Below are 16552 nucleotides of genomic sequence, written 5' to 3'. Positions count from 1 at the left end.
CAACAGCAGTATTTATCTACATAGGAAAAAAACATTTACGCCCATTACAAATACAAAAATAATTAGAGGATGACTAATTCAATGGAAAAGGAGAGTATAGTTTATTTTTTATTTTCAATAAATTGGAGTATGCCTTTAAATTTTAATGTATTTCCGCAAAAAATCTTCATAATCGCAATATATATGATGGCCTAATACGTAGCCCCACCTAGGTGTAAATCAGGAATGTAGGCAAACTTTGACCGGAGTGACCTTTCATACCTATATAGGACTGCACCGAGTAATCTTCACAAACACGTGTATGGTTTAGCAATGACTTCATCTTTGGACGCAGGGAAGTTTAATGATTAACACAAGTGACCCTTCACTAAATACTTCTACGAGAACATAGTGTATCAGGTTTCCATTCATTTTTTTCACCCTCTTGCCTTCCTGGCAGTTTGACTGACACACACACACACACACACACACACACACACACACACACACACACACACACAGCAAATCTGAGCTTTGTTTTTATGTGTTTTTTTTTCCATATAAAAAAAAAAAAAAAATCTTTTACAATTTTTGATTCATCTTATCTTGCTAGTCCCCCTAGGGAAATTTATCACTGCACAACATCGCTCTGATCAGGAGAAATGCTGCTTTCCTGTGAGTGCTGACGCTCTGTCACAAGTGAGTCATGGCAGTGTCAGGGGTCATCAGCTGACCCCACGCTACCATGGCAACACCAAGGCGCCCTGGATCATGTAACAGGGCCATTCCACGGCCATTTAAATTGCGCTATCATAATTTGACAGCGTGACCTAAAGGGTTACCAGGCGCAGGTGAATTTCCGATCCACCTGCGCCTGTTAGCCACACATCTCGGCTGATCAGATCAGCAGAGTTGTGCGGGAATTATCGCGGGCTCGCCACCGGCAGATAGACGTCCACGGGCGCAACAGTAGGTCCTTGGTCGTAAAGGTTTTTTTTTTATTAAAAACAATAAATAATAATAATAATAATAAATAAATAAATAAATAAATAATAATATAGAAAATTTGTACAGAAAAAATAAAAGAAAAAGAAAACAACGGAGTTAGCATTTTTATCTCGAAAACGGAACGAGATAGAGAAAAAAAAGTGAATTACAAAGTTGTAGGGAATCATCAATTCAATACGAATTGACACCTTGTATACAGAAATGCTATGATTAGAACATGTAAAACTCACAAGGCTGCGGACGTGAAGTGATACCTCATGGAGACCTTCCTACCAGTCATTGGGTATGGTGGCTGCGTGGAGGAGTGGCCTCCACGCAGGGCTGTGGAGTCGGTAAGCCAAACCTTCGACTCCGACTCAGATTCCTCAATTTCTCTTGCACCGACTCAGACTACGGCTCCGACTCCTACATATATTGCTTATAGTTAGGTGAAAAATTTATTGTAGTACATGAACATGTGTATGTGAACATCAGACATTTAATTATCTTTGATACAATAATCAAGATATTTGGATAGAACATAAAATATTTATTGGAATACAACTTTAGAACACAAAAAACTAATAAATTGTAAATATGTAATACACTATGTAATATACAGTAGATTATATATATATACACACACACACAAGATATATATGTAATCTACTGTATATTACATAGTGTATTACATATTTACAATTTATTAGTTTTTTGTGTTCTAAAGTTGTATTCCAATAAATATTTTATGTTCTATCCAAATATCTTGATTATTGTATCAAAGATAATTAAATGTCTGATGTTCACATTGTACTACAATAAATTTTTCACTTAAATATAGGCATTATACTAAATATTATTTAGTAAAATATTCAGCACATTCTGCATTGCACTACTGTCCCCAATTTATTATATATTTTAGGAGTCGGAGTCGGTGCATTTTATACCGACTCCGACTCCACCAAAATGAGCTCCGACTCAGACTCCACGACTCCGACTCCACAGCCCTGCCTCCACGCTCACCTGACCTGACCCCATTGGACTTCTTTCTGTGAGGTCACATCAAACAGCAGGTGTATGCGACCCCTCCACAAACATTGCAGGACCTTTGATGACGTATCACAGATGCTTGTGCAAGTGTGTCACCTACCATATTGCACAACGTGGAGCAAGATACAGTATGCTGTCCAGAGTCCAGATGTGCATTGCAGCTGACTGTGGACACTTTGAGCATCAAAGTTAAATGAGCGCTATATGCGTGACCAGCATTCAATGTTTTGGGGGGGGTTATGGGTTTCATATCATAGCATTTCTGTATACAAGGTGTCGATTCGTATTGAATTGATGATGCCCTACAATTTTTTAATTCCCTTTTCTCTCTCATTCCGTTTGAGATAAAAATGCTAACTCCGTTTTTTTCCACCAGGTGGCGCAATAGGTGGTTTCATTGCATAGCGCATGGCTACTTTACTATACCTAGACACCACTTCTATGCCTATAGCTGCCGCCGTTCTCAAGTTAATGGCAGTGGACAGGATATGGGTGGACACACTGTATATGAGCAACACATACGTTCTGCTATTGCTCAGAGTAGCAGGACTCAGATGACTTGTGTGCTCTCAGCGTATCAATATATTCAGGTTATCAAAAATCATCAATTGATAACAGAGCCATCTCTAATTCAGTGACGTAAAAATACTTTGATTCATCAAAGCGATTACATCATAATTTTAAAGATAAAAAGCTTTGAAAAGTTGCAAACTTTTTTTGCAATGTGAAATTGTGCAAAACTTGTCATTTTCAAAGCAGTTTTGCCCAGCTCTGCCAAAAAAGGCTGGAAATGCTTTGGGACAGGGGCACAACGGGGTCTGGCGACACTAGTTAGCCTAATTCATGATAAGTTGCAGTGTCTTACACCACAAATCTTACTCCTGTGTCTGACAGGAGTAAGATTTGTGGCCAAGCATGGAGCTTTAAATTAATCAGGCGTCTGTGACTTTAGCACGACCCATCTTCCAAGGTCTTGAAAAAAAATCGGGGCCTTAGCGAATAGGCATATGGCAAGATTCAATCTGTCAAACAGGGGGCTCATTTTCACATACATAACCCATAGTAAATATGACTGCTCTCAGATTTCAGATAAAAACAACTTCACTTACTTTGATAGAAATTGTACCATTGCCCAAACTCCACCGTACATGAGTCCTTTAATTAACCAGGAATCAATATCAAGATCGGCAATAAATCCAACCAACCAAATCACCAGGAATGGTGTCCCCAGCATAACTTTTTGACGAAATTCCTGTAAAAATAAAACAGCAAATGAAACCAAAGTCAATAATTTATTCAAAATAGCTAGTAACCAAAATATACTGGCTGGACCCGAAGATAATAAATAATAAACTTGTAATAATAAGAAGGGTAGATGGACTGGACTAGCTGACTCCAAATGACAAAAGTAGAATGTGCGGAAATGGCTAAAAAAAAATAAATGCGGACACATTTCCGAGATTTGCCATTAAGCAGAGAATCACAGACAACAGATAATTCTTTTAAGACCTTATAGGATTTATTTTTTTTTTGAACAAAAGAAAAGGTTTTAAAATAAAGAAATAAGCGCTGCTTAAAGGGAACCTGTCATCAGAAATTTAGCTATAAACCTAAAAGTTCCCCCATCTGCAGCTCCTGGGCTGCATTCTAGCAAGGTTCCTCTAGTTTTTCTGGCCCCTTTTATACCAAAATAAATCATCAGAGAGTAATAGAGAAGGGTGTTCAATTGCCGCGCCAACAGATCACTCATTCAGATGATGAAGACCAATGTCACTTTATTCTCATACAGGTCTACGCGTTTCAGGAGCATCTGCTCCCTTCCTCAGGACCGTCAGGTTAAAAATAACATCAATTGATGTTATTTTTAACCTGACGGTCCTGAGGAAGGGAGCAGATGCTCCTGAAACGCGTAGACCTGTATGAGAATAAAGTGACATTGGTCTTCATCATCTGAATGAGTGATCTGTTGGCGCGGCAATTGAACACCCTTCTCTATTACTCTCTGATGTCTGCCACTGGGTGGCTGCAGCCGTGGATCTTGTTTTACATGCACTTATAGTAGTTGTGACTGTCACAACTACATCAGGTGAGTGTGTTTATTCCCCCTTTCCCACCCCACATATATCGGGGTAAGACCCTATTTTGCGCTTTTTTATCCACAGCCTCCTTCTGTATATACCAGAATAAACAAACACTTTATAAAGTTGTACCTTTTCGTAAGTAAATTTCGTAAATCTTCCATGGGGGCGGGCTGCCTGGGGTCCGTTGCTGTCCTCCTGCCGATTTACGCCGCCCCCGAACGCTAAATTTCAAACCTCAGGACGCCACCCCTGGGCGCCTGAGGTCCCGCGCATGCGCTGTGCGACTGTAGCAGGACTGTGCACTGCATGCACGTGTGACCGCTGGTGACGTTTTGCGCAGGCACAAGGTTATGGGCGGTGCTGTGAGTGTCATCAGCAAGTGCCGCACATAACCTCGTGACCGCACTTTCCCCTCTTCCTCCAGCGTTCTGCGCCGGCCAAATGACCAGACGTCACCTCCTTCCCATCGTACCCTGCAGCAGGAAATAGATGGGAGGAGCGGAGCAGGCCAACACAGGAGAAGCGGAGAGGATCTGAACTATGTACAGAGGGGAGAGCGCGGCCACGAGAGTATGGGCGGGCACTTGCGATGCAATCACAGCGCCGCCCATACTCTCGTGCCTGCGACCACAGTGGGCGGCGTCCTGAGGGATGATTTGGAACGTGGGGGGACGGCGTAAGGGACAACAACGGACACCAGACGGCCCGCCCCCATGGAGAATTTACAAGATTTTCATACCAAAAAGGTACAACTTTATAAAGTATTTATTTTGGTTTAAAAGGGGGCACAAAAAGTATAGAAACCTTGCTAGAATGCAGCCCAGGAAGCTGCAGAGGGGGAAACTTTTAGGTTGAAAGCCAAATTTCTGATGACAGGTTCCCTTTAACAATCATGCCCTGTAGTTCCAACGCCACCCTCCCTCCAGTCATCCCAGCCAGTCCTACATTGAGGGCTTCCCAGCTTATCATTAAGGTGACTGCTGCAGCCAATCACTGGATTCATGTACAGCACATGACCACTAAGGCCCCTTTCACACATCAGTCACGATCCGTCGCAGATTGTGGCTAAACTGATGTGACAGATCTGTTTTTTGACGGACCCGACTAGCTGGGGGCTAAATAATAATTGGAGCATGCTCAGTTAAAAAAAAACAAAAAAAAAACAAAACGGAAGCAGTCGCTGGATTCTGTCATTTGGCGGATGACGACGGATCTTGCGCCCATAGGCTTCCATTCTACCAAACGACGGACAGCAATGGATCCACCACTGTCCGTTTTTTCGACGTAGACAAAATAAAGTTACTTTGGCCGGCGTCTCCATCCAACGGTCAAACATTTTTTGACGAATCCGTTGAACGACGAATGAAACGCGAGGCCATCCGTCGCTAATACAAGTCCGTGAGAAAAAAAAACAAAAACAAAACACGGATCCAGCGGCATCAGTGACCGGATCCATTTTTTACAAAATTCGCAAAAAAATTGATGTGTGAAAGGGGCCTAAGGCCAGTAACTGGCTGCAAAAGTGAAATGACTGATTAACAGAATACAGTCACTAAGACTGGAGGTGTTGTAGTTAGTGATTCAACCAGAGGAAGAAGTTCTTATTTCATTTTAGAATATTCATTATAGGGGCATGTTTAAGGATATACTACTTGAATCTGAAGAAAGTTATATCCTCTATTAATAAAATGTCCAGGAATAAAAAGAAACTGCTTGATAAATAAGACCGTATAAAGTATAAGAAAAACAAATTTTGAAGGCTGAAAATACAAACAATGCATTTCAGGAATATAGAGATCTCAACAGGAATTGTAAAAATGAAATCAATCTACCAAAATTAGGTACTGAAAAACAAATAATGACAATTAAATAAACTCACACTTTTTTTTATAAATACATCAATGACAAAAAGAAAAAAAAATGGTTGGTATCGACTGTTTAAAAGACAATTATAGATGACAAAGAAAAGGCTGAGATATTAAACATGCAGTTTTCTTCTGTATTCACCAATGAACGGTTCTAGGAATCATTAAACAAGGCAAAAACCAAAGTTTGTCACCTAATATAACTAATTAAACAAGAGAAGTACAACTGCATCTGAACAAGTTAAACACTGACAAATCCTCTGGACCAGATGACATTCATCCATGGATATTGAAGGAACTGAGCTCAGTAACTGACACACTGCTGTATCTCATATTCTTAGACCTTGTTGATGTCACAGGATTGGAGGATGGGTGATGTGGCACCGATATTTAAGAAAGGTAAGAAGGTGAATCCAGGCAACTACCGTCCAGTAAGCCTGACATCAGTGGTATTAAAAGTTTTTATGGGCATTATAAGAGGTGACATGCAAAAATATAATCGCAGAGAATAATATAATAACTGACAACCACTGTAGATTCATGTAAGATAAGTCATATGTAACCAACATGTTTGGTTTCTATGAGGAGGTAAGTAAATCTGATAATTGGTAATTCATCTAATGTAATTTATTTGGAGTTTGCAAAGGCATTTGCTGATACTGAACCACATAACAGCCTTATAATGAAGCTCCAGAAGCAAGGACTAGGAGAAACTATATGCAACTGGGTAAAGAACTGGCTAAAAGATAGGAAACAAGGAGTTGTCGTAAATGGTACACTCTCTAAAAATGGGATATAGCCAGCAGTGGGGTACTGCACGTATTTGTGCTAGGACCGATTCTTTTCAATCACTCAATGTCAGGCAGCAGCTGCAAACGCAAACAAGATTTTAGGGTGTATAAAAAGAGAGATTAGATCTCGTGACTCAAACATATTGTTACCCCTCTATAAATCACTTGTAAGGCCACATCTGGAATATGGGATCCAGTTTTGGGCTCCACATTTTAAAAACGATATTCAGAAATTAGAGTCAGTTCAAAAGAGGAAACTAGATTATTAAAAGGGATGAAAGGCCTCCCATATGATGACAGGTTGGTTGGACTTGTTTTGCTTAGAAAAGAGACGTCTCAAAGGAAATCCCATTTAAATGTATAAATACATGTGTGGTCAATATAAAAAGGACTGGCACATGACTTATTTCTTCCAAAGACAATACTAAGGACCAGGGGACACTCACTGTGGGTAGAAGTAATTTTGGCAGCTAAATAGGAAAGGGTTCTTTACAGTTAGAGCAGTCAGACTGTGGAATGCCCTACCACAAGAGGTAGTAATGGCAGATACTATAACAACTTTGTAAAAAGGGCTGGATGATTTCCTCAGTACACACAACATTGTGGGTTACAGTTAATTTAGTGACAAAAAATATATACCATATTTTCCATGGTATAAGACGACCCCCAACTTTTCCAGTTAAAATATAGAGTTTGGGATATATAGTATATTCTTGAGTGTAAGCCGACCCGAGTAATATCTCCATTGTGTAGTGAGGTCCCCATTGTTTAGTGATGTCCCCTGCTGTAATGTCCCGTGTAGTAATGAGCCCATTGTTTAATAATGTCCTCCTGCTGGTTCCCTTATATCCCCTATCATGCCGTTGTTTACACACAATAAGATAGTCTCATCTGTCCTCGTGCCCATGGTGCCTCCAGCTGCTTCTTGCAGTCGTAGGCATACAGTTGTGGCCACTGTAGGATGTCGTCATGGCTTTACGGCGCCATAAAGCATTCAACTGCAGTAAAGCGCTGACAGCCTCCGCGACCCTGTGTATTGCACGCGATCATGGAGGAGTCAGCCTCCGCGACCCTGTGTATTGCACGCGATCATGGAGGAGTGCTTCTTATTGACCGTAGGCACACAGACCCCCTCCATGATAGCGTCCAATACACAGGACTGCCGCTGCTGTCAGCACTTTACTACAATTGAATGCTTTACGGCGCCACAAAGTATTCAACTGCAGTAAAGCCATGACGACATCCTGCAGCGGCCGCTCTGTGCACTGGGCGCTATCACGGAGGGGGTCTGTGTTCCTGGAGGCACCGCGGGCACGAAGGACAGGTGAGAATATGTTTTATTGTGTGTAAACAACGGCAGTAAAGCCATGACGGCACCATGCACCGACGTATAAGACGACCCCCGGCGTATAAGACGACCCCCGACTTTTGAGAAGATTTTCAGGGGTTAAAAGTCGTCTTATACGCCGGAAAATACGGTAATTGGTGGAGGAAGGTTGACCTTGATGGAAATAAGTCTTTTTCAACTGATGTAACTATGTAATTCCTCCAAAAATTTAGTGAGAGACTAGAAAATCCCTTTTGGTGGGTGTTCCTCATTTTAGCAAACTTGGACATGTCATGGTGATATGTAGGAAGTATTCATTAGTGGAGGTACGAGTATCGAGACCCCCAAATTTTATCAAAATGAAGGGGAAGAAGCCCTCAGCTAAGCACGATCTCCTAGTTTTTGTTTGAGGACACAATTACAGCCATTAAAACCGGTCACATGGAATATGCAGTCTCTTCCATGAACAGCATGGTATAAAGAAAGGAGAATCCAGCCAGGATGTGATATTAAAGTTTGTGTGAGAAGATTCAGTATACATTGTATTTTATTCATTGAAATCCCTGGCGTTTGTATGTATGAGTCCAGTGGGCGGTCCTACTAGTGATTGACAGTTATCTCTGCATGCACAGTCATACAGGGAAGACTGTCAGTTACTAAAAAGAGGGCTGCGTCACTGGACTCGTGTACAAACACAGGGATTTTAAATAAGTTTTACGGAAACGCTTCCACAATTGTTTTATCAATCTGATCAGCTCCTCCTCTTCTACAACATCCTGCCTGCAGATCGGATACTGGCTTCTACATGACAAAGCATCCCTCTAACGTGACGGAAAAAAAATACAGTCATGGCCAAAAGTTTTGAGAATGCTACAAATATTAATTTTTACAAAGTCTACTGCTTAAGGCTAAGTTCACATTTCCGTTGTTTTGTATCAGTCACATGCGTCGCTTGACGCATGTGACTGATGCGCTGTACAACGGATGACAAAGAACAGAATTCTTTGTCGGATTCCGTTGTGTGCGGGGGGCGGAGTTCGGGGGGGAGGGGAGCCGAGCGGGGCTGTGGCACTGAGGAAGTCAGTGCCGCAGGGACTGCAGGACAGGAGAGAGAGAGAGAGAGAGAGAGAGAGAGAGAGAGAGAGAGAGAGAGAGAGAGAGAGAGAGAGTGTGTGTGTGTATACACATGCTGAATGCGGGAGGGGGCGGAGCCGAGCGGGGGGCGGGGCCAGGCGCTGAGGATGTCAGTGAAAGTGCTGCGGTCTGCATGGCTGGGGACAGGTGAGTGTATGTGTGAGTGAGTGTGTGTATGTGCATGTATGTATGTATGTATGTATGTATGTATGTATGTATGTGTGTGTGTGTGCACATGCAAAGTGCGGGAGGGGGCGGAGCCGAGCGGGGGGCGGGGCCAGGCGCTGAGGATGTCAGTGGAAGTGCTGCGATCATTAAGGAATAACGTTTGGAACTCCATTCTGTCTGAACTGGGTGCAAAAAACCTAAAAAACATCACTATGGGGAGATAAGGTATGCACACCAGTGACTATGGAAGGGGAATACATGGAATAGCAGAAACTGCTGTGTGAATACTGACATGAAAAATTCAATAGCTATTTGTAAGAATGAAATGTGAAAAATGGAACCTGCATTACTGCCATGAATATATGAATAAAGAGAAATTTAGCTACTGAATTGATCAATGCAATAGAGCCCCAACACTACGCCAAAGTATTTCTCTACGTTGGGGTCCCTAGCTTGTGTGTGTCCTCTCATGCAGTTAAAAAACTTACCGTGTATGGGAGGCTGAGACCCAGGCTATATATACGATGTGGATTGGCAATAGGTGTGTATGGGGAGGGTTCACAAACGAAAAACTACTAACATTAAGGAATAATGTTTGGAACTCCATTCTATGTCTGAACTGGGTGCAAAAAACCTAAAAAACATCACTATGGGGAGATAAGGTATGCACACCAGTGACTATGGAAGGGGAATACATGGAATAGCAGAAACTGCTGTGTGAATACTGACATGAAAAATTCAATAGCTATTTGTAAGAATGAAATGTGAAAAATGGAACCTGCATTACTGCCATGAATATATGAATAAAGAGAAATTTAGCTACTGAATTGATCAATGCAATAGAGCCCCAACACTACGCCAAAGTATTTCTCTACGTTGGGGTCCCTAGCTTGTGTGTGTCCTCTCATGCAGTTCAAAAACCCCAACGTAGAGAAATACTTTGGCGTAGGTTTTTTGCACCCAGTTCAGACATAGAATGGAGTTCCAAACGTTATTCCTTAATGTTAGTAGTTTTTCGTTTGTGAACCCTCCCCATACATACCTATTGCCAATCCACATCGTATATATAGCCTGGGTCTCAGCCTCCCATACACGGTAAGTTTTTTAACTGCATGAGAGGACACACACAAGCTAGGGACCCCAACGTAGAGAAATACTTTGGCGTAGTGTTGGGGCTCTATTGCATTGATCAATTCAGTAGCTAAATTTCTCTTTATTCATATATTCATGGCAGTAATGCAGGTTCCATTTTTCACATTTCATTCTTACAAATAGCTATTGAATTTTTCATGTCAGTATTCACACAGCAGTTTCTGCTATTCCATGTATTCCCCTTCCATAGTCACTGGTGTGCATACCTTATCTCCCCATAGTGGAAGTGCTGCGGTCTGCATGGCTGGGGACAGGTGAGTGTGTGTGTGAGTGTGTGTATGTGCATGTATGTATGTATGTATGTATGTGTGTGTGTGCACATGCAAAGTGCGGGAGGGGGCGGAGCCGAGCGGGGGGCGGGGCCAGACGAGGGTGTCAGTGGCAGTGCTTGTCTGCATGGCTGGGGACAGGTGTGTGTGTGTGTGTACATACATGTGCGGAGTGCGGGAGGGGGCGGGGCCGAGCGGGGAAGTGTCGGCCTCCCTGCACACGTAACCAGCCTAAATATCGGGTAACAGCAAAGCACCCGATGTTTACCTTGGTTACCCGATATTTACCTTTGTTACGGGCCTACACCGCTTAGCGCTGGCTCCTTGCACCGTAACCAGGGTAAATATCGGGTAACCAACCAAAGCTGGTGACGTGTGCAGGGAGCCAGAGAGCATGCGCAGCGAAATCAGACAGATCTCGCTGCTCAAAAAACGTTACATGCTGCGTTCCCCCCGCCCGGCGGTCAGTCGTTCCACGACTGATCAGTCGGGCGGAGGGTGCAACGCAGCATCATCAGTCACAATCCGCTGCTCATACAAGTCTATGGGAGCAGCGGTATCCGCTAAACGGATTCCGTTGTTTACAAGAGCAGCGGATTGTGACTGATAGATTTTAGAGGAAATGTGAACTTAAGCCTAAGTTTTTCTAATGGCAATTTGCATATAACCCAGAATGTCATAAAGAGTGATCAGCTTAACAGCAATTACTTGCAAAGTCAAGATTGGCTAAGAAAATGAACTTTAACCCCCAAAACACATTTCAACAGCATTGCATTCCTGCCTTAAAAGGATCAGCTAACATTGTTTTAGTGATTGTTCCATTAACACAGGTGTGGGTGTTGATGAGGACAGGGCTGGCGATCAATCAGTCATGATTAAGTAAGAATGACACCACTGGACACTTTAAAAGGAGGCTGGTGCTTGGTATCATTGTTTCTCTTCAGTTAACCATGGTTATCTCTAAAGAAACACGTGCAGCCATCATTGCTCTGCACAAAAATGGCCTAACAGGGAAGAGTATCGCAGCTACAAAGATTGCACCTCAGTCAACAATCTATCGCATCATCAAGAACTTCAAGGAGAGAGCTTCCAAAAAGGCTCCAGGGCGCCCAAGAAGGACCAGCAAACGGCAGGACCGTATCTTAAAACTGTTTCAGCTGCGGGATCGGACTACCAGCAGTGCCGAGCTAGCTCAGCAATGGCAGCAGGCTGGTGTGAGTGCTTCTGCACGCACTGTGAGGTGGAGACTCTTTGAGCAAGGCCTGGTTTCAAGGAGGGCAGCAAAGAAGCCACTTCTCTCCAGAAAAAAACAACATCAGGGACCGACTGATATTCTGCAAAAGGTACAGGGAGTGGACTGCTGAGGACTGGGGTAAAGTCATTTTCTCAGATGAATCCCCTTTTCGATTGTTTGGGACATCTGGAAAACAGCTTATTAGGAGAAGAAGAGGTGAGCGCTACCACCAGTCTTGTCTCATGCCAACTGTTAAGCATCCTGAAACGATTCATGTGTGGGGTTGCTTCTCAGCCAAGAGAATCGGCTCACTCACAGTCTTACCTAAAAAACACAGCCATGAATAAAGACTGGTACCAGAATGTCCTCCAAGAGCAACTTCTCCCAACTGTCCAAGAGCAGTTTGGCGCCCAACAATGCCTTTTCCAGCATGATGGAGCACCTTGCCATAAAGCAAAGCTGATCACTAAATGGCTCATGGAACAAAACAGAGATTTTGGGTCCATGGCCTGGAAACTCCCCAGATCTTAATCCCATTGAGAACTTGTTGGGCAATCATCAAGAGACGGGTGGACAAACAAAAACCAACAAATTCTGGCAAAATGCAAGCATTGCTTATGCAAGAATGGACAGCTATCAGTCAGGATTTGATCCAGAAGTTGATTGAGAGCATGCCAGGGAGAATTGCAGAGGTCCTGAAGAAGAAGGGTCAACACTGCAAATATTGACTTGCTGCATTAACTCATTCTGTCAATATAACCTTTTGGTACTCATAATATGATTGTAATTATATTTCTGTATGTGATGTAAACATCAGACAAACACAATTAAAAACCAGAGGGCAACAGATCATGTGAAAAAAGGGAATTTTGTTTACTTACCGTAAATTCCTTTTCTTCTAGCTCCTATTGGGAGATCCAGACAATTGGGTGTATAGCTTCTGCCTCCGGAGGCCACACAAAGTATTACACTTTTAAAAAAGTGTAACCCCTCCCCTCTGCCTATACACCCTCCCGTGAACCACGGGCTCCTCAGTTTTGGTGCAAAAGCAGGAAGGAGAAAACATAAATTGGTCTAGGTAAATTCAATCCGAAGGATGTTCGGAGAACTGAAGACCATGAACCAAAAGAACAATTCAACATCAACAACATGTGTACACAAAAGAACAACCAGCCCGAAGGGCACAGGGGCGGGTGCTGGGTCTCCCAATAGGAGCTAGAAGAAAAGGAATTTACGGTAAGTAAACAAAATTCCCTTTTTCTTTGTCGCTCCATTGGGAGACCCAGACAATTGGGACGTCCAAGAGCAGTCCCTGGGTGGGTAAAAGAATACCTCAATAAAAAGAGCCGAAAACGGCTCCCTCTTACAGGTGGGTAACCGCCGCCTGGAGGACTCGCCTACCTAGACTGGCGTCTGCCGAAGCATAGGTATGCACTTGATAGTGCTTCGTGAAAGTATGCAGGCTAGACCACGTAGCTGCCTGACACACCTGCTGAACCGTCGCCCGGTGCCGCAATGCCCAGGACGCACCTACGGCTCTGGTAGAATGGGCTTTCAGCCCTGAAGGGAGCGGAAGCCCAGAAGTACGGTAGGCCTCGAGAATCGGTTCCTTGATCCACCGAGCCAAGGTTGACTTAGAAGCCTGAGAGCCCTTACGCTGGCCAGCGACAAGGACAAAGAGCGCGTCTGAACGGCGCAGGGGCGCCGTGCGAGACACGTAGAACCGGAGTGCTCTCACTAGATCCAAAGAGTGCAAATCCTTTTCACACTGGTGAATTGGATTAGGGCAAAAGGAAGGCAAGGAGATATCCTGATTTAGATGAAAAGGGGATACCACCTTAGGGAGAAATTCCGGGACAGGACGCAGAACCACCTTATCCTGGTGGAAAACCAGGAAGGGAGCTTTGCATGACAGCGCTGCAAGCTCAGACACTCTCCGAAGTGATGTGACTGCCACCAGGAAGGCCACCTTCTGCGAAAGACGACAGAGAGAGACATCCCGCAGCGGCTCAAAAGGCGGCTTTTGAAGAGCCGTCAGGACCCTGTTAAGATCCCAAGGTTCCAACGGACGTTTGTAAGGTGCGACCATGTGGCAAACCCCCTGCAGGAACGTGTGGACCTGCGGAAGCCTGGCTAGACGCTTTTGAAAAAACACGGAGAGCGCCGATACTTGGCCCTTGAGAGAGCCTAGGGACAAACCCTTGTCCATTCCAGATTGTAGGAATGAAAGGAATGTGGGTAAGGCAAACGGCCATGGAGGAAAACCGTTATCAGAGCACCAGGATAAGAAGATTTGCCAAGACCTGTAATAGATCTTGGCGGACGTTGGCTTCCTGGCTTGTCTCATGGTGGCAATAACATCCTGAGACAACCCTGAAGACGCTAGGAGCCAGGACTCAATGGCCACACAGTCAGGTTGAGGGCCACAGAATTCAGATGGAAAAACGGACCTTGTGACAGCAAGTCTGGGCGGTCTGGAAGTGCCCACGATTGACCCACCGTGAGATGCCACAGATCCAGATACCACGACCGCCTCGGCCAGTCTGGAGCGACGAGAATGGTGCGACGGCAGTCGGACCTGATCTTGCGTAGTACCCTGGGTAGCATCGCCAGAGGGGGAAACACATAAGGCAGTCGAAACTGCGACCAATCCTGTACTAAAGAGTCCGCTGCCAGAGCTCTGTGATCCTGAGACCGTGCCATGAAGGCCGGGACCTTGTTGTTGTGTCGTGACGCCATGAGATCGACGTCCGGCGTTCCCCAGCGGCGACAGATCTCTCGAAACACGTCTGGGTGAAGAGACCATTCCCCCGCGTCCATGCCCTGACGACTGAGAAAATCTGCTTCCCAGTTTTCTACGCCCGGGATGTGAACTGCGGAGATGGTGGAGCCTGTGACTTCCACCCATTGCAGAATCCGCCGGACTTCCTGGAAGGCTTGACGACTGCGAGTGCCGCCTTGGTGGTTGATGTAGGCGACGGCAGTGGCGTTGTTCGACTGGATTCGGATCTGCCTGCCCTCCAGCCACCGATGGAAAGCCAATAGGGCTAGATATACTGCCCTTATCTCCAGGATATTGATCTGAAGGGACGATTCTATTGGAGTCCAGGTTCCTTGAGCCCTGTGGTGGAGAAAAAACGCTCCCCAACCTGACAGACTCGCGTCCGTGGTGACCACGGCCCAGGTTGGAGGTAGGAAGGATTTTCCCCGAGACAGAGATGTGGGTAGAAGCCACCACTGAAGTGATGTTTTGGTTGCAAGGGAAAGAGACATTCTTGTCGAGGGAAGCCGAACTCTTGTCCCATTTGCGAAGAATGTCCAATTGGAGTGGCCGTAGATGGAATTGCGCGAACGGCACTGCCTCCATAGCTGCAACCATCTCCCCCAGGAAGTGCATGAGGCGCCTTAAGGGGTGTGACTGACTCCGAAGAAGTGATTGCACCCCCGCCTGCAGAGAAAGCTGTTTGTCCCGCGGTAGCTTGACTAACGCTGGCTGGGTCTGAAACTCCATCCCGAGGTAAGTCAGTGATTGGGTCGGCGTCAACTTGGATTTCGGGAAATTGATGATCCATCCGAACCGCTGGAGAGTCGCCAGAATGACGGTAAGACTTTGTTGACACGCCACCCGAGAAGGGGCTCTGACTAGGAGATCGTCCAAGTAGGGGATCACCGAGTGGCCCTGAGAGTGCAGGACCGCCACGACGGATGCCATGACTTTGGTGAAAACCCGTGGGGCTGTCGCCAGGCCGAAGGGCAATGCGACGAACTGGAGGTGTTTGTCCCCGATGGCGAAACGCAGGAAACTTTGATGTTCGGGTGCGATCGGCACATGGAGATAAGCATCCTTGATGTCGATCGATGCTAGGAAGTCTCCTTGTGACATCGAGGCGATGACCGAGCGGAGAGATTCCATCCGAAACCGTCTGGTTCTCACATGTCTGTTGAGCAGCTTGAGGTCCAGAACGGGACGGAATGACCCGTCCTTTTTTGGCACCACGAACAAGTTGGAGTAAAATCCGCGACCACGTTCCTGAATGGGAACGGGAATCACAACTCCTTCGCTCTTTAGAGCGTCCACTGCCTGAAAAAGTGCGTCGGCCTGTGCGGGGGGTGGGGAGGTTCTGAAGAAACGAGCCGTAGGTCGAGAGCTGAACTCTATCCTGTAACCATGAGACAGAATGTCTCTCACCCATCGGTCTTGAACGTGTGGCCACCAGGCGTCGCCAAAGCGGGAGACCCTGCCACCGACCGAGGATGTGGCTAGGTGAGGCCGAGAGTCATGAGGAGGCCGTCTTGGAGGCAGTGCCTCCTGCGGCCTTTTGGGGGCGTGACTTGGACCGCCACGCATAGGAGTTCCTCCGGCCTTTCTCCGGCCGGTTGGACGAAGAGGATTGGAGCTTGGCGGAGGGACGAAAGGACCGAAACCTCGATTGGATTTTTCTCTGCTGAGGTCTCTTAGGTTTGGACTGGGGTAAGGAGGAGTCCTTTCCCGAGGATTCCTTAATAATCTCATCC

The 16552-nt window shown here is 45.2% G+C and overlaps 1 protein-coding gene across 1 annotated transcript in view; it reads right to left on the bottom strand.

Annotated features, from left to right (window-relative positions):
* Positions 1-16552, bottom strand: part of ZDHHC17 (zDHHC palmitoyltransferase 17) — a 142844-nt gene that overhangs the window by 40170 nt on the left and 86122 nt on the right. Inside the window, exon 9 of the mRNA XM_075344918.1 lies at positions 3126-3268. Coding sequence (XP_075201033.1) covers positions 3126-3268 — 143 coding nt within the window. The remainder of the gene's footprint in view (positions 1-3125; positions 3269-16552) is intronic.

This window comes from Anomaloglossus baeobatrachus, chromosome 4 (genome assembly GCF_048569485.1).
Source record: "Anomaloglossus baeobatrachus isolate aAnoBae1 chromosome 4, aAnoBae1.hap1, whole genome shotgun sequence".
Taxonomy (NCBI): domain Eukaryota; kingdom Metazoa; phylum Chordata; class Amphibia; order Anura; family Aromobatidae; genus Anomaloglossus; species Anomaloglossus baeobatrachus.
The sequence above is the reverse complement of the archived record's forward strand: the minus strand, read 5'-3'. Positions and strand labels throughout refer to the sequence as shown.